The sequence below is a fragment of the Trachemys scripta genome, chromosome 1 (assembly GCF_013100865.1).
Source record: "Trachemys scripta elegans isolate TJP31775 chromosome 1, CAS_Tse_1.0, whole genome shotgun sequence".
Classification (NCBI taxonomy): Eukaryota; Metazoa; Chordata; order Testudines; family Emydidae; genus Trachemys; species Trachemys scripta.
This window is the reverse complement of record NC_048298.1, coordinates 22,712,050-22,735,759: the sequence shown is the minus strand read 5'-3', so window position 1 is coordinate 22,735,759 and position 23,710 is coordinate 22,712,050. Positions and strand designations below refer to the sequence as shown.

Sequence of the window (23,710 nt, the reverse complement as noted above, 5' to 3'; positions counted from 1 at the left end):
GAAGGCTAATGGTATATTGCATGAGTAGGAGCATTGGCAGCAGATCGAGGGAACTGATTATTCCACTCTATTTGGCACTGGTGACACCACATCTGGAGTATTGTGTCCAGTTTTGGGCCCCCCGACTATAGAAAGGATGTGGAAAAATTAGAGACAGTCCAGAGGAGGGCAACGAAAATGATTAGGGGGCTGGGGCACATGACTTATGAGGAGAGGCTGAGGGAACTGGGTTTATTTAATCTGTAGAAGAGAAGAGTGACGAGGGGATTTGATAGCAGCTTTCAACTACCCGAAGGGGGGTTCCAAAGAGGATGGAGCTAAGCTATTTCACTAGGAGGGTGGTGAAGCACTGGAATGGGTTACCTGGGGAAGTGGTGGAATCTCCATCCTTAGAGGTTTTTAAGTCCCAGCTTGACAAAGCCCTGGCTGGGATCATTTGGTTGGGGTTGGTCCTGCTTTGAGCAGAGGGTTGGACTAGATAACCTCCTGAAGTTTCTTCCAACCCTAATCTTCTATGATTCTATGATTATAAACTAAATGGAATGTTAGAAAGGATTCAAACCATCCGAGAGGCTAACATACAGGTTGTTCATTCTCTAGAATATGTTCTCTATTCCCCTAGGATAATCCCAGGAACAAAATCCTCTGGGGGTTGTAGTTTTCATGTTTTAATAGTAATGACAAATTTGGTACAGAGATTTTCTTAGTTCATTAATGACCAGATTCAGTTTCTGACTCTTTCAGCTGGTCATTATTCTTCAAGAGACACCTTTTATTGCTTAATTAATACTGAATTGAAATGACAAGCCCCTGGAAGCATATTTGACATCCACTTAAATGCCAAATAAATTCCTTGTGATCAGTCTTGTTACACTGAATGCTAGCTTGGATAATGGTGGGCCCTTGCAAAACTGAGGGTGTTAAATACTATTTTAAAAATCAGATTAGCAAACGGTAAAAAGAAAAGTATTAACACAAAAACGATGCGGGTGCAATAAGCTTATTGTCCGTAAACATCTGGATCTAGATCACAAGTGAAAATGAAGCTGGTGGTCTCTCAATCTTGTTCTAAATCCTAGTCATTAATTCACATCACAAAGCCACCAGGCAAAAATATATGAAGAGCAGTCCCCGTTCATAAGTGACACAGCCTGGAATAGGAGGGGCTTTGATGTCTGACTAGAAAAAGTATTTGCAGAGCTGCATGGAAAAGTTTGCCTCAGAACTGCTCACATTTTGTCTGGCTCTCTTCACTGCACTCTGAACCTAATTCTACAGGTGCTGCATGCTTGTGGTCCCATTGAATAAACAGGATTTTCAGTATCAGGCAGTATAATTTATGAAGAATAATTCAAAATTTAAACAAACAAATCCCTCCAAAACAAACATACTCAGCCAGTATGGTGGGGATTCTCAGCCTTTTTTTTTTTTTAAATTATTTTAAGTGCGGACTTTTCTCTTAATAGAGAAAATGTCTCATGCGTAACTTCATGATTGTGAATTCCACCTGCCTTGCCATGTGCAAACACATAACATCCTTGTGTTAACTACAATGACTGCATATATGGGAAAATATTAGCAAAGCATTTACGGTCCAGTTTCCCATTGACTTCAATGGGAGCAGAGTTAGGCCAACACTGAAATCCCACCAGTAACATATTTTTAGATACTTAATGTGATGTAGATGCTGGAACTTTTGGTAATATTTACCAAACTTTTACTGGTAATTCATAGTAGATGCTGGTCAAAAGAGTTTTATATTATTTATTTTCTTATGCTGAAATACAAAACAATGGTCACAGGCAGATACTCAGAGACTTGGGTGGAAGAGAAAAGCTTCATAACAGCTGGTGCTGAAAGACTGAGTTCCAAACACACAAGCTTCTATCACTTGAGTTAAATGAGAATCAATTAGTAGAGAGGATTTTATCCTGTGTATGTCCTCCATGAGGGGGCACTGGTACCCATAAACAATGCCAGTATATTACAGAAGCATATAAGAAAGCTTACTACTTGTGTCCAGTGGGAACATGAATTTAACAACTCAAGGAAATTAGAAAGCCAATATTTCATATCTTTTAGTCCAAAAGCTCTTTTGAAAACAGCAGAGGACATAATGATGGAAATGTATTTCTTTTTACAGAATTGTAAAGAAAGTAGTAAATAAAAACGGGATAGTTTCTCTTACTGTGTTTGTGATATAAGCCCCAATCCTGAACAGATTTACACACATGCTTAACTTTACTACACTGGACACCTTGTGTGAAGTTAAGCATGTGCATAGATCTATGCATGATCAGAGTGGATTCCAAATTGTGATTTCTAACAGAGCTACTCAAACATTCTGGTACTGGGCAAAGCAGAGGGGAAAAACAGGAGTGTGGTTATATGTGGGAAATACCTACTCAAAAATGAAATTAACTCTGTCACATTTAATTTTTGTTATAAATAATATTTTGTAGGTGTTCCAGCTGCATTAGAACAGCAAGTTAGGTATTTCAGATTTCAGACCATCTGCTACCTACTACATATTCAAATCAGCTGCAAGACTGGTACCTTTAACTACAAGAGTAGAGGGCTATTCAGTTGCTTATTTTTAAATAAAACAATCTTCAACAAAAATTCTGAGATTAAAAAAAGCCACCCACCTAAACAAACAAATTGGAATTATGACAATTATGCTTTTCCATTGGTGGATTCATTTGTTTAATCATTGACATTTTATTTTTCTCTTTGTTTTTCATCATCTTTTTTCTTAAAAGAAAAAAATAAGTACCAGCTAATGAACCATATGAAGAAAAAAAGCAGCTAAACTGAAGACTAATTTTAGTATAAGTTCTTTAAAGTAAGTACAGAAAAACTGAATATGATTTAAAATGCTGAAATATCACTTGCCAAGTTGCCAGGATCTCTTTGTATATAGCTTATGCAACTGAATATATCAACCTACTGAAGTTAAAATGGAAAAATAAACCAATTTTTCTATTGGTTTAGTACCATTAACTAATCATATAATTCAAAACTCACTGAATGTATGTGACAAGATCCATACCTATTTAGTGGGCTATCCTGTTAAAAGACCATATTTCTTCGTGTGCAGACAGAGTCTTTTAGCTGAAGGCATTTATTAAATATTAATGATATCCTTTTCAAGAAATTCTAGTGATGTTTAAGTAAATATTTGCTTGTTTACATTCACAGTAGTGTTTTAAAGAACAATAAAATTGCACATGGCACATAATAAAATGGCTTCCCCTTCATCAGTTGGCAGTCGATTAGTAACTCTTGCTGGAACAAGAAATGAGTAAGACAGGTGGTGACTCCTGACTGGAGATCAATAAAAGGGCCACTAGCCAGTAGCTAATTGAGCTTTAGTTACCTCTAATTTTAGCTATGTGGGAGCATTTAAGAAGGGGCGTTTAAAGGGTAAAACAGCAGCTTGGGACAGATACATGAAGGCATATTTGTATGACACAGGTGAAGTGATACGAAAACAACAGTCACCCTGCAGCGAGGAAGTTCAAAGATATCAGTAAGAGAGATGCATTCAGAGATTGAGACTACAAAACATCCAGTGATTTTAGAACTTTTTCTCAAATCTTCCCAGTACCACACAATGTAAAATTTCCAAAAGCGAGCATATGCCGAACATGGGATGACCTTGTGTTCCATGGAAGTAATGACCAGCCAGGAAATAGGTTGCACAAAGGTGGGAAAAAAGTAAGAAGGACGGCGCCTATTTCATAATCTGAGGGGTTATTGTTTTCCCAGGATACTGATAAGTCTGGGGCTCCAGATAGCCTATACAGAAAGTAAACTGGTATCTTCCTGTATGGAATTTCTAGAATGGCGGTTCAGAGTTGTTCATTGGAAAGGACCATACTGTTGAATTTGTATTGTTTTAAAAACAAGTCTATATTAATAATATTACAGCTTTCCATTGTTTTTTGGGAAGAGGAGTATGTGGTAGCGGTGGCTAATGTATGATGAATGTATGTATGGCTGCACAGATGGGCTTCACCTTCCTTGACTATGACATGCTGTTCCAGGGAAAGAGGACTTCTGGGAAGAGATGGGTCCACCTGATAAAGCAGGGAAGAGTAGCACCATTCACCAACTCAACAACCTAATTAGAGAGAGCTATAAACTAGGTTCAAAGGGGGAAGGTGACAAAAGCCTACAGGTCAACATAAAAAAAAAGTAATCTTAACAGAAATCTAGATGTTGGGGGATGGAAAACTACAATAGAGTAGTAGGAGCAACCAGAAGGAAATCACTGGGGGGATTTGCTCAGCATCAGACGTATCATTACATAAATGCAAGGAGTTTGGGGAACAAACAGGAAGAACTGGAAGAACTAATACATAAGCTAAAATATGACTTAATTGGTATCACAGAGACTTGGTGGGATAAATCTCATGACTGGAATATTGGAAGCTTGTTCAGGAAGGAAAAAAGGGATGAGGTATGGCATATACATCAAGAATATAGACACTTATTCTAAGGTCCAGAAGGAGGTAAGAGGCAGACCAGTTGTAAGTCTCTGAGCAAAAATAAAAGGGGAAAAACAGAGGTGATGTTACGGTAGGTGGTGGTGGTGGTGGGTGGGTGGGGTTATTATAGACTACCAAATCAGAAAGAAGAGGTGGAGAAGGCATTTCTAGAACAAATAGAAATATCCAAAACGTAAGACCTGGTAGTAATGGGAGACTTCAATTACCCAGACATTTGCTGAAAAATACTCTGGCAAAACACAAAATTTCTAGTAAGTTCTTGGAATGTATTGGGGACAACTTATTCTTTCAGAAGGTGGAGGAAGTAACCAGGAGACAACCATTTTAGACTTGATTGTGACCAACAGGGAGGAACTAGCTACATTGTGGAAGGCAATTTGGGTGAAAGTTATCATGAAATGACAGATTTCATAAATCTAAGGATAGAAAGGAGTGGGAGCAACAGAATAAGGCAATAGACTATAAAAAAGCAGACTTTAACGAACTGAGAGAATTGGTAGGTAAGGTCCCATGGGAAGAAAATGTAGGGGACAAAGAAGTTAAGGAGAGGTGGCAGTTTCTCAAGGAGACAATATTAAAAAGGCACAACTGCAAACTATACTGATGTGAAGGGAAGATTGGAAGAATAGTAAGAGGCTAATTCGGGTGCATCAAGAGCTCTTTAATGACTTGCAAATCAAAAAGGAATCCTATAAAAAGTGGAAACATGGACAAATTGCTGAGGAGGACTATTAGGGACAAAAAAGGCTAAGTCACAAAATGTATTACACCTAACCAGGGACATAAAAGAAGAGGTTCTTTAAATACATTGGGAACAAGAGAAAGATGAAGGAAAGTGTACGTCTTCTACTTACCGGGGAAGGAGAGCTAATAACTGATGACATCAAGAAGGCTGAGGTTTTTAATGCCTATTTTGCTTCAGTCTTCAGCTGGACTACTACGTCCAAATCTGGGTGCCACATTTTAGGAAAGATGTAAATAAATTGGAGAGAGTCCAAAGGAGAGCAACAAAAATTATAAAAGGTTTAGAAAACCTAACCTATGCGGAAAAGTTAAAAAAAAACTGGCCATGTTTAGTCTTAAGAAAAGAAGACTGAGGGACCTGATAACAATCTTCAAATATATTAAGGGCTCTTATAAAGAGGATGGGGATCAACTGTTCTCCATTTCCACTGAAGGTAGGACAAGAAGTAGCAGGCTTAATCTTCAGCAAGGGAGCTTTAGGTTAGATATTAGGACAAATGTTCTAACTATAAGAGTAGTTAAGTTCTGGCGTAGGCTTCCAAGGGAGGTTGTGAAATCCCATCATTGGAGGTTTTTAAGAATAGGTTTGACAAATATATGTCAGGCATGGTCTAGGTTTACTTGGTCCTGTCTCATTGTAGGGCTCTGGAGTTAATGACCTCTCAAGGTCCCTTACAGCCCTACATTTCTGTGAATCTATGATACTGACTGATGGGGACCAATAATGAGGGCAGAATTGTTACTGAGCTGAGCAAAATTCAGAATTTCCTTTCCATAAGAAATTCCATCATTTCAACATTTGTTTTCATCTTGAAACTGGCCAAAAAGTCAAAATGCCAACATTCCAAAAGAAATTGATTGGAAATGTCAAAACATTTTGTTTAGACAATTTTGATCAAAATGAAACATTTTGACATTCCTGATACTGACGTGTTTCATTTTGGTTTGTTGAAATGCATTTCAAGATCAAATTGCATTTCCCAGTTGCCTTATGGGAAATGTATTTCTGCTCCCACCCATTCTCTCAAGGCTCCATGGCCAGATTCTCTCTTTCAGGAAGCACTAAAAATCATATGACTCCCGTGATGCACTATGAGAGGAAATATAAGTCACTTTTCCCCCCTGTGTCTCAGTTTCTCCATCTGTAAAATGGAAATTATGATGCTGAAATAAATGATCTCCTTTGTCAAGGGCGTTGTGATGTATTGATGAAAAGCATTATATAAGAGGCTATTCATTATTATTAATTATTATTATTGTTATTATTTGTTTGTTATCATGGGAGATGTAGTCATTCAGGGAGTCTGGTCCAAGGGGGGGAATGGGGGCCAGAACTACAACTCTCAATGCATCATAAATAAATGCAGTATAATGCTTTTTGAACTGATTTAAAACTAAGTATTTTGGGTCCTCTTTAAAAGAGAAAGGAAGTATTCTAATTCAGGTCAAACTGAGCCAAATGAAATATATTTCAATTTTCCCAACAGAAAATCAATCTTTTTGGCAAAATCAAAATTTTCGGTAGAAAATTGAAATTCTGCAAAAACTACCTTTTATGTCAGAATGATTTGTGATGGAAAATTCCTGACCATCTTTATTTAGTAGTATTATGGTAGCACCTGAAGGCCCCCAACAGAGATCAGGCCCTCATTGTGTGAGGCAGTGTATATACACATAGTAACAGACAGTCCCTGCCTCAGAGAAATTACTGTCGAAATAGGTATGATAGATGGGGAATCAGAGGCACAGAGAAGTGAAGTGACTTGCCCAAAGTCACACAGCAGGTCAGGGCAGAGAAGAATAGACATCAAGTCTCCACCCTGCCTCTCTGATGGGCAGTGAGTGGCAGGTGGGATTATAGGAGAAGAGTGAGCAGGAAGCTCTGTGTGAGAAGGTTTAGAGGATAACAAAGGTAATAAATAAGGAACTGGGACTGGAGGCTTGGGAGTCAATGAGAGTGGAGAATTAGTGTTTGTCAAAGAACACAGAACAACCGAAAGTAGAGGCTTTGTCTGTAGTGGAGGAAACCCTAGTGGTCAGTGGCCCAAAAATGTAGAAAGCAACAGAGGGTCCTGTGGCACCTTTAAGACTAACAGAAGTATTGGGAGCATAAGCTTTCGTGGGTAAGAACCTCACTTCTTCAGATGCAAGTAATGGAAATTTCCAGAGGCAGGTATAAATCAGTATGGAGATAATGAGGTTAGTTCAATCAGGGAGGGTGAGGTGCTCTGCTAGCAGTTGAGGTGTGAACACCAAGGGAGGAGAAACTGCTTCTGTAGTTGGATAGCCATTCATAGTCTTTGTTTAATCCTGATCTGATGGTGTCAAATCAGTGAAGTGTTCAACCTCCCTGGCCACACAATAGCAGATGTAAAGGTAGCCATCTTACAGCAAAAAAACTTCAGGACCAGACTCCAAAGAGAAACTTCTGAGCTCCAGTTCATTTGCAAATTTAACACCATCAGATCAGGATAAAATAAATAAAGCACAAACCGTGAGTTACAATGAAACTAACTTGCAGAAACATGAACCCTAAAAATAACAACAATTTAGAAAACAAAGTACGTATCATTTCCTATTTAAGCACCATTGACTTCCTAGAAGTCTGAATCTCCACCTAGAAGTGAACTTTAGTAGATCATAAACTGTAAAGAGCAAATAATTTCTTTGGCATAAAACAAATTTACACAGCTTTAGCTGAAACCAGTATAAAGTTAGTACTTTAATTGGCATTAAATCTAAAAAAGCCTTGTGTGCCAAATTAAACTCCCCGATGTCAGACGTTAATGGTAAGCTGGTAAAGCTCCTCACAAGCATCTGCCATTTTGAGGGGCCTGTATTTCTGTGGAGACTCAAAAAATTAAAGAAGCCAAGCAATTTCTATCTTGAGCAAGCAAAGAACTACAGGAAAATTGTGTATGTTACATCAGAGAGCTTTACTTTGAGGAAAAGAGCATAAGATCTCTCCCTAAAATCTTTTATGCTTCACTTCAAGTACTTTGCATTAATGAGCTGAGCAACTCTTGAAAGCGAGAGGCGACCACGAGTGCTATGCAGTAACACCCTAGTCAAATAGCTGCAAAATAATCCTATATATAATCTGAAATTATTTCAATTTTTGACATTTAAATAGTTGTTGCGGTTTCGGTAAATTGCAACTGCTAGGAAAAGGAGCAATATATATTTGTTTTCAACAATGTCTGATGTATCACTGTCTAGTTTTGTTTTGTTTTTTAAACTCAAGACAACGCACCACTAAGCACTGGGCAATGATATGTCATACAAGTAACATATGTGAGACACATTTCTAATGCAAAACTCAAGTCCCCTTGTTTTGTGTCAGTAATACTTCTACTGTATGCATTGTAGCACTTAAGACATGGGGAACTAGCATTATCAGTGCTGGAAAAAATGTATCACGAAATTATTCAGATGTGATATTTTTCATGTCAGAAGCGAAAAATCAGGATTACTGCTGAAATGGGGAGAGATTCTTGGAATGAATGGGTACTTAAAAACTGCACAGATTTATATAAAATAAGAGAACATTTTGTACCATACCTCTGACCTTACATTTTATACACCCAAATATTCATCAATGATTCTCTGTCTTTTACCAGAGCAAAATGGCATAAAATTACCCTTCTACTGATAATGTTTACATTAATCAATATTAGGTATAATGGCAGTTTCACATAAATCAAATAAGGTGTCTGAAAACATCTAGTATTTTATGTTACATTAAACACATATTCACAAAATAAGTTTTAAACTAATGCATATATAATGCAGGTGTAAAATCCCCTGTATCTTTTTCTATGGCTCAAAATAAAATAATAAAATAATAAAATAATAATATCATTCCCTTCCCACCTTATGATACTTGGTGAGCTGAACCAACACTGAAATATAGGACAATTTAAATATACCATCTAAGAAAAAGATTCATTAGAATGCATTTATTAACATAATTTTATTAAATTGCTTTAATGACAGAAACTTTACTAGAGAAAATCTGAAAAGCTATAGAGTGTACATAAAGATATACAGTTTGATGAGAGCTATATCTCACAGTTGATATATTTTTTAACCAAAATACACTTTTATCTGTTTTTCATAACAAATATATTTCTTTTAAATGTCTCCAATCTTATTTTTGTTTTTATTTTTTAAACTATTTTTATTGCAACACTAAATATCTGGCCTGGAACTGTAATAGTGACTGTTCTCTCCTCCCCCCCCCCGCCGCACTCAGTTCTATCAGACACTGTTTTGTTTAAATACTAACTAGCACAGCACTGTGGATTTAAAATCAAATAAAATAATATTCATTTCTCATGGTGCTGTTGGTTTCCCTTATGAACTGCGTTTCTTGTAGACTGAAAGCTCAGAATCTTAAAAGAGATTCTGTTCTGCAGACCAAAGTTCTCAGTGGGAGACAAGGGAGAGGGGTCAGTCAAGGAGTCAAAAAACAAAACAGACATAAAACACACTTGCGATCCTCAGCTTTAGATATCATCAGAAAGTGGGAATAAAAAGCAGAAACACATGGCACATTGAGAATACTGTATCACTTATGGCTTATAACCAAAGCAGCAATTAAACACCTTTTATCAGTCCGTAAAATGCCTTCATTTTTTAAGAATTCAGAGAGACACACACACACAAAGACAAATCCTTTCTGAGCAGCAATGAAAACTTAATAACCTACCATTTTCTTTGCACTCTTCAGGAGGTTTAGCCTTTTTCGCAAGTCGTGGATCCAGCCATGATGTTGTCTTTGTGTTATGGCTGAAAAGAAAAGAGATCACTCTGAGCAGACACATACTGAAAGGAATCAAGTTTATTCCTTAAGAAAAAAAGGGTTAGTCCAACAAAATTGCAATCGATACACTTAATTTGCTTACTGGTTCTAAGTAGCCCTGAAGGAGGTGTAAGAGTAATTGTGCAAGGCAGCTGTAAATTTGGCAACCTCAGCTCCCTGTCCTCAAAGCAGCTATTTTTATTAAAATCAACTAGAATGTTGCCAAGTTAACCTCATTGAAAATGCAGAACTCATCCAGAGCAAAAGGAATTTATTACAAATACAGTGTTCTCTAGTTGAATGAGTGAGGTTGACAGGATTCCATACCATCCTCAGAGTTTTTGGATAGAATTATTTTCATCTTAAACCTGTCCTTTTCATACATACGTGTTTGTTATTTCTTAACAGCCATGCTGGCAAGGCATTGCAAAAATGATGCAAATTACAGTGTGCTCCTGCAAAGTCTACATTTTCTAACAGAGTGATTAATGACACTTTGTTTAACCAACCTTTATCTATTCCATATCTAATTCTTCTACCACGATAAGATGTATTTTGCTCAAGCTGAATGAATCATGTGGATATTTTGCTATATTCAGAATAGATCTTTCAGGAATCAGCAATGAAATAGTCTCTGAACTGGTACAAATTGTTTTCCAGGAGAGTATTTTGCCAAATGAATTGACACACAGAGCATCTAATCAGAGTTAAAACAAGCTTTTTTAATGTATACCCTTTCCACTTCCTTTTGAATTTGGAGCCAAATAAAAAATACAATGCCAAGAAAGGAAGGCTATAAAATGGGAAGGAGATGTAACAATTATTCTCATATTTGCACAGGTGCCTGTCTTCTAACACTGACATCCCTTTCTAAGGCATGTTTTATTTATCTAACACATCCTAGGAGGCTGCTCACTTTGTACAGTTTTATATATTACTGAATTATTTAGATTATTAATATAACATTTGCTGTCTAATTTAAAATTTATTTAAAGCATTTGTTGTAAATGTTAGTGAAAAGTAGACAGAACCAGGCAGCCAGTCAAAAATTGATCTGGATACATTTTGTAATTTATCAATTACTGGTATTGATTTATATACATAGTGAGATCTGGTCCAGTGGTGTGATCCTTCCATTAAGCATAAGAAAGTCCTGCTTTCTAATCCCTACTCCTATCCTGACTACCTATGTACTCTTGGGTATGTCAATTGTCCTCTTTGCCTTGATTTCACCCATAATAATAAGGCCAATTTTCAAATTTGGACGCCTGAAGTAGCCACTTAAATTTGTATTTAGGCATTTAAATACCCATTTTAGGCATTGGGAGCAGGTGGCTTTCCTACCCTACACCAAAACACAGTCTACAGATGTTGAATAGAGTAAAGTCCCACCCTCCTCTGGGTTGTGGCTTTATTTATGTAGAAATTAATAATAATAAAGTAACTTCCAACCCAAGCCTTCAGCCCATACTTTAAATCATCTGTGGCTAGGGTTCTTCCCTGAGGACTGTTCTGCCTAGAGCTTCTCTAGAACCACTCCGACCTGCCTGTAAGCTAGGGTAGGGATAGTGAGCCCCACTTGCTACAGTGAGTCAGCAGGAATCCACCAGCACTTTCCTTCAGGCTTCCTCGAATAATAATAAATAGCTCTTATATAACACTTTAATCAGTAGATTAAAGCACTTTGCAAAGAAAGTCAGTATCACCACCCCCATTTTACAGATAGGAAAAACTGAGGCACATAGCTGTGAAGTGACTCCCCTAAAGTCACCCAGCAGCAGAGCTAGAAATAGAACTAAGAACTCCAGAGTCCCAGTTGAGTGGTCTATCCACTAAGTCACTTTGCCTCAGCCTAGAGCAACTTAAGAACTCTTCAACATGTTACCAAATCTATATGATGAGTTGATGCATCATTTAAGTACACATTTAAGTCAACGCTCATAATAGGTGTCTAAAATGGGTTTTTATTTAGGCACCAAAAAGGACATTTAGGTGCCAAATTTAGGCACCTGAGTTTGAAAACTAAGAGCAATATTACTATTTAAAGTGTGAATTAGTGACTTGCATTTTCCAAGGATTTTGTTAAATCTAAGAAATTAACCAGAAAACAGTTAAGTATTGTTCCAACATAGGTGTAACTTTCCTAAAGACTCAACTTCTCCTTGTTTGTAAGCTGTGGCCAGGATAAGCAGTTAATAATCTAATTTAAACACCAAAACCTAACCTGTAAGCATAGGAAACAATAGGAGAGAAAGAGGAAGGCAGAACAAGGGCATTATATTAATATACATAACAACACTAATATCACACTGTTACACAAACTATGTGCACACATTAATGTTGCTGAACCATTAAAACCGTTTAAAAATTATTCTTAATATCAGCTATCCACACTGCCACTCATACTAACCATCAGTGGTCAGCTGGCTTCTTGCAGGTGTCGTAACAGATGCGAGTCCCGCGGACAGATTTGAAAGAGAAGGTAGTGGTTTTACAGATTAGTTCAGATTAGTCCATTTATACAGGGCAGCTTGAGAGGAAATGCAAAGGCAATTGAGAAAGTGCACAAACAGGCATTCAAGGCTGGTATCACTGACTGAGTGAAAGGGGTGAGGTGATGCAGTAAAAGCATCCAGAAAGAAATATAGCTGCAGTGCAATTAACATTTTTCCCTGGCTTCTCTTCGGTTATTCAGCAAAGAACCCTACTTCATCACTGGAAGGCATGCTCAGAAAGTCTCCCCTACATCATTTCCATGAGCTTGATTACTGTATGTTGTAACTGAACTGAAAGGCAGGTGTAGAATTCCTGAACAAAATTACATCTCTGCTACTGAGGGCAAGATTCCCCCTTGAAATCAAAAGCAGCTTCTTAAAGCCAAAAGCCATGGAAAGAGTTTCGATGTCAAAGTTCCCATAGGCTTTTACACTATGCTATGCCCCCGGAACATGGTAGTAGTGAAAGATTTTAATTCATCCTAATTTGTTTACCAGTGTACAAGGGAGAAATTGTGCAGAAGCCTAGAGTCTATGTACATAGAAGTCTGTGAATCTGCTGAATAATGCCTAAAATACAAAATGAAAGTAGCTAAACCTAATAATGTAGCCAAAAATCAATTACATAATTATTGCTGTTTTAACTGAAATTGCCAATACTATGTACTAGTGGGCTATAGAAATGTTTTATTATAACCAAAGTATGATATTAACACAGGAAAATTATGAAGTTTCATGCAAAAATTATTCTCCATATGGCTTATGTGGAATGAAAGGAAGGATTGTCCACTGGTTAGGGTGCCAGCCTGGAACTCAGAAGACCTTGGTTCAATTCCCCACTCTGCTACCAACCTCTTGTATGACCTTAGACTTTGTGCTCCTGTTCCCCAGCTGTAAAATGTGGATAATAGCACTTTCCTACCTCACCAGAGTATTGTAAGGATAAATACATTTCAGAGTATGAGGTACTCAGACACTGTAATAATGGGGGCCATATATGTGCCTATGATAGAGTGACAGAAATAGATGGTAGAACTCTGTCTATTTTCAGGAGTGGAGGGCACAACACAAAATCTACTACCGCACTTGGCACCACTAAATCTAAGACTGGTCTATACCTAAAACTTAGGCTGACCTAGCTACGTTGCTATATAGTAAAGCTGACCTAAGCCCCAGTGTAGACCTAATAGTACCTCTTGGAGAAGTGGATTTACTAGAGCGATGGAAGAAGCCCTTCCATTGTTGGAGAAAGTGTCTACACTACACTACATTACAATGTCACAGCTGTACTGTAATGTAGCACAGCTGCACCACTGTAGAGTTTCTAGTGTAGATATACGATACCTCTAGATATCAAAGGTGAATGGTGCCATAAGATATACATACACAGGAATACTAATAGTGCTCTCTATCTAGAAGGGGAATGGAGATTGAAGTATCCTGTTACCGCTAGGGTGGTATCCTGGAGCGGGCAGCAATGTAATACAGCTGTGTGAACATTACTGCTGCTCATGCTGACGAGGCAGCTATAGGGCTATCCATTTTCACATAACCTGAGCCCACTTAAAAACAAAATTTACTGCATGCTGAAAATGTACATAGAAATGTTCAGCTTGGGACCAAGTTACAACTTTTGAGAAAAACTGCTCTGCACAGGGGTTGAGGTTCACCTCTCGGTGCAGCAGAAAAGCAGGAAAATGCACATAGAAGCATTAGATGCCCATTACTGAGGCACAACAGGCTGCCTAGCTAATGTTACTGTGTGTGCCAGTGTCCTCAGATATTGGACACTGAGGGCCAGATTTCTGAAGATATGCAGTCACCTAAAGATACAGATAGGCAGCTTGTGGGATTTTCAAAAGTACCTAAGTCCTTAACTCCCATAGGAGTTAGGCTTCTACGTGCTTTTGAAAATCCCACTGGGTGCCTATCTGCATCTTTGGGAGCCTAAATACCTTAAAAAATCTGGCCTCAACAATGCATTTCCTAATTTTTGTGGATATGTGCAAGACACCGCACTGTTTTAGTGTCGTTTTTGTTTGATGAAATAGCATTAGCAATCTGTCAGTTTCAAGCACTTTGACAGATTCAATCTCTTGTATTAAGAGAGACTTCAGACAATCTTCTGAAACATTTCTGAAAGGAATATGGGCCGTAGTTTCCAAGAGTAATTGTCTTTAATGTCTCTTGAAAACACCATAAATTAATTGCAAACGGTGGCTCTCTCCAGCTATGTAATTTGCATGTTATTGTGAAATGCCTTATGAAAGGGATATTTGCCAGTATATAGTTCAAGACAGCTGAGAGACAGATCACATATGGGTTTTTCAATGTACTGCACAGCATTCAAGAAGGTCCACAATGTAAAAGTTCAGGCAAAGGAGAACATATGAGACAGACAGAGATCCAATATCCCACTGTATTTCTTCTGCCTTTTTGATTTTTTGTTCTAAATGCTCAGCCTTTTACTCATATTTCAGGCAGAGCTATGGATGTGTAACATTTTTCAGCTGGATTAATACTGATTTCAAGCAGTTTAGTTAAGATATGTGCAGGTACAGTGACAGGAAAATAGGACTCTAGAATTGCAATTTTGTAGTCCCTCTTCTCTTGGCTGTAATCAGGGGGGAAAGTAACGTAAAGGACTTACCAGTACGCCGGAGTACTGAGCGGTGGCGTGGCCTCAACCGGAAGAGGCATGGCCTCAACCGGAAAAGATTTCAAGATTTAAAGCCCTGGGGCTCTGGCTGGGAGCCCCAGGGCCTTTAAATCACCCCAGAGCTACCAGCTGCAGAGGCGGCTGGGAGCCCCAGGGCTCAGAGGCGAATTAAAGGGCCTGGTGCTCCGGCCGCTGCAGGGAGCCCCGGGCCCTTTAAAGCGCCGCCGAATGTTTCCTCAGTTTTAGTAAATTCACCAGTGGCAGGACAGTCTGTCACTGGGTACAAGGAAATGGCCTTGGAGAGAATAAGTCAAGGGTGGCTTATCTTAGTTTCCTACTATGAGTTATATTAGGGCCCCAAGATCAGTAGCGGCATATGATCATACTATGCTTGATAGGAAACTCATCAATTCAGTGTGGCATATAAATATTGTACAAGAATAACGGGAGCCTAGGAATCAATCTCAGAGGAGCCTGATGATGCAGAACTCTCCAGGAGACGATGGCGATACTGGTACAGACAGGCCTCATTCACAGATAGAAGGGGAGCCCTGTGATGTGCACCGTAGAGATGCACTGTAAAAAAGAGCTACGGGGAAAGGTCCTAAGGAGGTTTGTATCATCATTTGGGGTGGCAGAAAGAACCTAATCACCTCAGTTTTCCAGGTCCCAGTTCAGCAAAGCACTCAAGCATTCTCATTTAAAAATACATGCTTAGGGATTTACTGAATAGTGGTAGATTTATGCATTTACTTAAAGTTAAGAATGAGATTAAATGCTTTGCTGAATTGGGGCTTTACAGAGCTTTTAATATTGTTGTATTTATTTTAATAAGGCACCAGTGGGCATTGTTTACAAATGATCCAAAGGAGACAGTGCCTATTGACCTTTGCCTATTGCACCTATTGACAGTGCAAGGTTCATCTCTCCTCTTAAGCATTTGCTTCACTGGAGGGCTAAAGGATTTTTTGTAACAGCTTTTTGGACGAGAGGAAAATTGAAAAAACATTATAAATTAAATTTATGGAGATATCCTATCTCCTAGAACTGGAAGGGACCTTGAAAGGTCATTGAGTCCAGCCCCCTGCCTTCACTAGCAGGACCAAGTACTGATTTTGCCCCAGATCCCTAAGTGGCCCCCTCAAGGGTTGAACTCACAACCCTGGGTTTAGCAGGCCAATGCTCCAACCACTGAGCTATCCCTCTCCCCCCCCAAGATGATTATGACTTGTGTGTGCAAACTGAGACGGGTCACACTCATCAGTTCTGTTTAAAGTGGGAGAAAAGAGGCAGAACTGGAGACTTCTGTTGGAATGTGCTATTTACAAATAGCCATTTTAATTATTGCATGTTCTTGTTATAATATATTCTAAATAAAAATAAATGCAGGGGATTGACTCCTGTTTAGATGCCTATGTTTGAATATTTGGATGTATATATAAAAGGGAGGCTGTAAGGGAGCACCAAGAACTGTGTGTGAATTGCTCCTCATAACAAATATTGGTGAGCATCACATGGAGGTATGTGTTTCCTGTTTTTTCTCTTAGCCTATCAATGTTAACTCACCTAGGCAAACACACAGTCACGCACCTATTTCAAAAATGGAAACAAACCAACCAACCTATGTATGCTCTACAGAAGTATCACTGAACCATCCTGAGAACTTTGTGTCTGAAATGTCTTGTCTACTTAGACCTAGGGGAAGAGACAGCGCCTTCCAATGTGTTTTGTATGGTGTTAAACTGGCCATCCGTGATTAACAATAATAAAGTATACAGATAGTTATCCTTCTTTTTATAAAATTGCTTTTGCTTCCCTTCTAAGTCTGCCATGTTCATTCCAATAGGAGTGTTTTGCTATACGAACTTGCTTAAAAATTTAGTTAGGTTAGTTTGAGGAGAACTTAGGAAAATATTCTCCCCTTGAAATCTAAATCCTCTGGGTATACCTGGGAAAGCTAAAGAAACTGAGATCACTTACTGCTTGGAGTCCTTGGAGTTTAAATGAACAATTCACAAAAACCTCAAATGTAGCAGGAATAGAAACTGCACAGTAATGACATTTTTTTCCACCAAGTGTGATTTACATTTTAAAATGTCTGTTTTTATCTATAATTTAATAATCATGATATGGTGTTTACCACTCTTTGGGGAGATGGTGTTAAACAAATAGGTTTTTGTTGTCTTTTTATCTTTCTGTTTTTCACTAAAGCAAACGGAGCCTCTTTTATGCCATTAACCAAACTGACTCATAAACAAAGAGGCAATTTAACGGCATCTCCACAGCATGGCATCTAAGCTTAACCCTGTGAAATCTGAACAATATGAAGAACCAAATGATCAAAGAGATCGCATTTAGTTCAGGACCTAGCAAATAATCTTACATTTTGGAGGCTGAGCAATTCTGTATTCTAACACTTACATTATTCAAAAATATATCTTAATTTTTTGCACATATTTATTGCACTCTTTTTATTCAGTCTGTACCTCTGATTTCTCGGCTTAATGTAACATAGACTGGCGCAAGTGAAAGATGGTGATTGCTACAACTGTTGTATAAACCATCACATTTTCAGTAAAGAAAGGAAGCTGCACCATCAAAAGAATTTATGGGTAGGCTTTGCTTTATAAACAGCAGAGTTATTTGCATTCACTTTATTTCTTGTGAAATATATGTTTGTTTTCAACTGAATTGATTCCTGTAGTTCTTATCACTGTAGCAACTTGGTGTTTTCGTTACAAAAAATAACATACATAAATCATACAGCTTTTCTTGCACAGGGTTAAAAAATAGTTACACATTATACTGTTCCACAGTGGCTTCTATCAAAGCATGAAAAAATGTGCAAAAAAAATTACATATGTGCATGGGGAAAGAATCAGACGCATGTTTGAGCTACCCCTCAGGAAAGCTCCTATATGCTCTATTTGGGGGAAGTTACTATGTTTATTATTTTTTCTTGAATACGCATATTTTGCCCTTTTCAGCAAAGATCACTTGTGTTTCAACAATTTCTGCTCTTTTCAGACTTGCATACTCTTGAGGCTATCTAGAGTGTTAGTCATGTTATTAGCACATACAGAAGTGTAAGAAGTGCTAGCTTTATTTAGTTTCGTGATTTTATACATTTTATGAAAACATCACCGCAAAATTGTCTCTAAAATAAGAATCTGAAAAGAGTGTTAAACCATCCTAGAGGCCACAGTAATAGAAATAATAAGTAACAATAATATAAAGTGAAGTTTTTTTATATTGTTTGTAAAGCAATATTGCTTGCAAAGCCCTCTTAAAGGAGGGATATATGTTACCATTTCTTTTCTGAGTGGGGCTGTCATTTGGGGACATAGTGATTTTTCCTCTCTGTTTCTTGTGAACTGCAGCGGCAGTCAAAAAAGTGTTAGGAACCAGCAGGAAAGGGATAGGTAATAAAACAAAAAATATCATATGCCACTATATAAATCCACAGTACACCCACACCTTTAATACCGCATGTAGCTATGGTCACCCCATCTGACAAAAGATATGTTAGAATTGGAAAAAGTGCAGAGAAGGGCAAAGAAAATGATTAGGGATATGGAACAACTTCCATATGAGGAGGGATTAAAAAGACTGGGACAGTTTAGCTTGGAAAAGAGATGATTAAGGGGGGGATATGATACAGTCTATAAAATTATGAATGACATGGAGAAAGTGAATAGGGAAGTGTTATTTACCTTTTCACATAACACAAGAACTAGGAGTCACATGAAATTAATAGGCAGTAGGTTTAAATCAAACATAAGGAAGTGCTTCTTCACACAACACACAGCCGACCTGTGGAATTTGTTGCCATGGGATGTTGTGAAGATCCAAAGTATTATTAGACTGCGACCTGCTCTTGAACAAAAAAGCTAACACTTCCTGTTGGGATGAGTTGCAAACAGTTCTATGTGAGGAACACCCAGGTTTGAAAAATGAGTCTTAATATATCTGGCCAGAGAGACCACTTGTGGTCTCTGCTGAAAGATCTGCTCAAGTGGTCTGCCAGACACTTCTGGACACCTGGAAGGTGGGACCTTTGAGGTGAATAATGATAGTTATAAAAAACTGCCAAAGCTGCATCAGCTCCTGACAGAGACGATCTGTCTCCTTTCTGTTAACACAGAGCATTGCTGCTGTGTTGGCCATAAGAACAAGTAGAGTCTTTCCCTAGATGAGGGGAAGGAAAGCCCAATAGGCTAGACGAATGGCTCTCAAATCTCTTATGATTATGTGAAGAGCTAAATCTTGGCCAGATAAGAGACTTTAGGTCCAAAGATTCCCCAGAAGGGCTCCCCAACCTACAGAAGAAGCTTCTGTAACCAGTCAATGTGGGTAGTGGTGGGGGTCGAAGGGAACTGCCACATGTGCATTGGTTGGGTTCATGCACCAATTCAAAGACTCCTGTGGATACTTGAACCAGCATGTCCAGTGGGTTGACTAATCAGGGAATACACTGAGCTCACCAAGCTCTGCAACTTCCTGAGATGAAGTCTGGCATGCCGAACCACATATGTCCATGAGGCTATGTGCCCTAGAAGTCTGAGGCAGTTCTTTACAATCATGGCAGGAAGAGCCTTCAGGTCTAATGAAATGGCTAACAGTCTGGAATCTGACTTGCAGGAGGAAAGCCTGGCTACTGTAGAAGCCAAGACTGGGCGTATAAACTCTATCCTCTGAACAGTGGAGAAGACTAACTTGTCTTCATTGATCAGCAGACCCAAAACTATGAAGAGGGACTGGATCTTGATCACACTGAAGTCTACCTGGCTTTTGGCCCAAACTCTCACCAACTAGTTGTCCAGGTATGGAAATACTTGTACTCCTGTTTTTCTTTTCTTTTCCACCACTGCCATGCATTTTGTAAATACTGGTGGGGCCACAGATAAGCCACAGGGCCAGACTGTAAACTAATAATGGGAGTCATTGACCATAAACCTGAGGAATGTCCTGTGGCTTTTATGGATAGTCACAGGGAAATATACCTCCCTCAAATCAAGGGCAGCGTACCAGTCACTGGGATCCAGAAGGGAATAATGAATGCCCAAGTGATCATTCAAATTACATTTTCTTTATATATTTGTTCAGTTCTCACATGTCTAATGTGGATCTGAGACCTCCTTTTTTCCTTTGGCATTAGGAAGTAGCATGAATAAAACCCTTTCCCTCTGTGGAGAGGAGGGACCTCCTCGGTGGCTCCCAACAGGAGGAGAGCCTGGACATCCCAAGTGAGGCCTCCTTGCGAGAATATGGTCTCTGAAGAGGAATGGGGAAGAGAGGTGCGGAAGGGAGGATAGAAACATGTCAAATAGTGTATACCAATTTCACGATGCTTAGGAACCACTGATCTGGTAATATGGGTCCAAGCACATTGGGATAATCTGTTGGAAAAAACAAGAATAGAAGAAACAGGCATAAGGCAAGTTGGTAAGCTGTCCTCAACAAGGCAGTGAAATGGACTGCTTGGCATTTCCAGGCTGTCTAGAAGAACTTTATGAAGACAAACAATGAGGAGGTGGTAGTTTCCTCCTATGACGTTTCCCTTTCTTCCCAGACTGACTCAGTTTCCTAGGCAGAAAGGACGGGTAATGGTGGAATTGCTTCTCTTTAAGGAGTGGAGTGTAAATCTCCAATGACTTTAACACAGCCCTGGAGTCCTTAAAACTGTGAAACTAGTCATCAGTCTGCTGAGAAAAGAGGATTGGTCCCTCAAAAGAGAGATCCTGGATAGTCTGTTGGATCTCCTGTGGAAGACCCCAGACCGGAAACCATGAAAAAATGGTTATTAACCTTTCATGACTGTTATTCTTTGAGATGTGTTGCATATGTTCATTCCACTCTTGATATGCGTGCACCCTGCACACAGTTGACAGAACATTTTCCATCAGTGGTACCCATTGAGGCAGGTTGAGTGCCTCTGTTGCCATGCACCAGTGAAACAGCTATAAAGGGCCCAGATGACCCTGAGCCTCCTCAGTTCCTTCTTTCCGGATAACTCAGATGTAAGGAGTAGGAGGGTGGGTCGTGCAATGGACACATGCAACACATCTTAAAGAACAACAGTTACAAAAGGTTAGTAATATCTTTTTCTTCTTCAAGTGTTTGCACAGGTGCATTCCACTCTTGGTGACACTCAAGCAGTAATATAGACAGTGGGATCAGAGTTTATGTACACACAGACAGTAGTACAGCTTGACCAAATTTGGCATCATCCCTAGAGTATGGGGTGATAGCATAATAGAAGGCAAAAGTTTGACCCAATGACCAGGTTGCTGCTTTACAAATCTCCTGGATAGGGTCCTGCGTGAGGAATGCCACTGAGGTTGCTTGTGATCTTGCGGACTGAGCAGTCAGTTTGTCAGTCAGAGAACTGCCTGCCAGATCATAACAGTGATACAGGAAGTTATCCAAGATTGAGTTCTTTCAAAAGAGACTGAAAGACCTTTCATTCTGTCTGCTATGGCTCTGAACAGCTGGGTGGATTGCCAAAAAAGTTTGGTCCTGTCTATGTAGAACGCCAGTGCTCTTCTAATGTCCAATGTGTGTAGCAGTAGCCTGTCCCTATTTGTGTATAATTTTGGGTAGAATATAGGTAACTATATTGATTGGTTGATATGAAAATTTGGTACTACTTTAGAGAGAAAATTCAGATGAGGGTGTAAGTATACCTTATTTTTAAAGAAAACTGTATACAATGGTTTAGATGTCAGGGCACACAGTTCAGTGATCCTTCTGGCAGAGGTGACAGCTATTAGGAAAACCACCTTCCACAAAAGGTGTAGTAAGTAGCACATTGCTAAAGGCTCAAATCGTGATCCCATATGTTTCAACAAGACCAAGTTCAAGTCCCATGGGGAAACAGGTTCCCTTATTTGTGGGTACAACTTTGAGGCTCTAAAGGAATATGATTTTCATATCATTAGAAAATATTGAACAGTTATCCATGTGAGGATAGAAAGACGATATTGCTGCCAGGTGAACCTTTATAGAGGAAATTGTTAAGCCTTGTTGCTTCAGGTGCAACAGATAGTCTAGTATGTGTTGAATTGAGGACTCTGGTTTGACAACACCAAATAGAGAATCGTCTCAATTTTGACAGGTAGGCAGCCCTGGTCGAGGGCTTTCTACTACTTAGTAAGACATCGCAAACGTGCTCTGAGCAAGCCTGCTCCTTGGGATTTAGCCATGGAACTTCCAGGCTGTTAAATGGAGGGTCTGCAGGTTCAGGTGGAGCAGCCAATTGTAGTCTTGGGAGACCAAATCCAGGTGCAAGAGGAGTGAGACTGGAGTTGCCAATGAAAGGTCCAGTACAGTAGAAAACCAGTGTTGGTGGGGCCACACTCAGGCTATTAATATAACCTGGGTGTGAGCCTGCTTGATCTTTAGTAGCACTCTGTGTTGTAGTGGGATTTGGGGGAAAGTGTATTAGAGCTGTTCTGTCTAGGGTAGCAGGAAGACATCTGTAATGGAGCCTGGACTGAGGGAGTAGAACTGATGACATTTTCTAATGGACTTGTTTGCAAACAGATCTATCTGGGGAGTCCATCACCATTGGAAAATGCATCTGGCTACATCCAGGCAGAAAGACCACTTGTGTTGACTCGAAAATGACCTGCTCAGGCAGTCTGTTAACTTGTCTACATATCTGGAAGGTAAGAGGCCTCAAGGTTGATAGAATGGAACATTCCTGCTTCCTGACAAAAGAGTGATGAGCGAGCTCCTCCCTGATTGTTGAGGTAAAACATTGCTGAGGTGTTGTCTGTGACACTGTGACAACAAGCAGACCCCCCCGCCCCCGATATGATGTAGGAAGGCCTGGCAGGTAAGACAAACTATTCTGAGTTCTCTGAGGTTTATATGAAGAATGAGATCCCTTGAGGACCATAGACCCTGAATTCAGAGGGGCCCCAGGCGAGCTCCCCACTCTAGAGCCAATGCATCTGAGACCAGAGTCAAAGATTGAGGATGCAGGAAAGAAATGTCTGCACAAACTTTGAGAGGGTTCAGTAAAATTATAACCCACAAAGGTACTGTGAGCACAGGTACTGTGTGCCCAGATGATGGAGGCTTGGAGAGTAAACTGAGGCCAGCCACATCTAGAGGAGCCTAAGGTGCAGCCTCGCATGTTGTACTACATATGTGCATGAGGCCACGTGCCCCAGGAGCCTCATACAGCTTCGGGTTGTTGTGATTGGATGAGTTTTGAGGTGCCTATCTGAAAACCCTGAGAAGCCACATAATATTTGCACTCTGCCCTTTTAGAGGTGGGGAAAGGGATGCCATAGTGCCTAAACTGGATCCACAGTGGCCTCATTTAGAGGTGAGGTCACTCTAGAAGGACCTGCTGTGGCCAGAATGTCAACCAGGCAATGTGATTTCTTTCTCCACCTGTATTCCCAGGTTTAAGGCAACCCATGCTAACAAATTCTCAGTGTGCTTTATAGTCACCTGGGTGAGGGAAAGGTCCCTTGCTGAG

General features: G+C 39.4%; 1 protein-coding gene across 11 annotated transcripts in view; it reads right to left on the bottom strand.

The window, feature by feature from the left end:
* The window catches only part of MAGI2 (membrane associated guanylate kinase, WW and PDZ domain containing 2), a 1,117,725-nt gene that overhangs the window by 333,040 nt on the left and 760,975 nt on the right, over positions 1-23,710 (bottom strand). For all 11 annotated transcript variants that reach the window (XM_034765732.1, XM_034765767.1, XM_034765757.1 and 8 more), the window contains exon 6: positions 9,970-10,049. In XM_034765732.1, the coding sequence (XP_034621623.1) occupies positions 9,970-10,049 (80 nt within the window). The remainder of the gene's footprint in view (positions 1-9,969; positions 10,050-23,710) is intronic.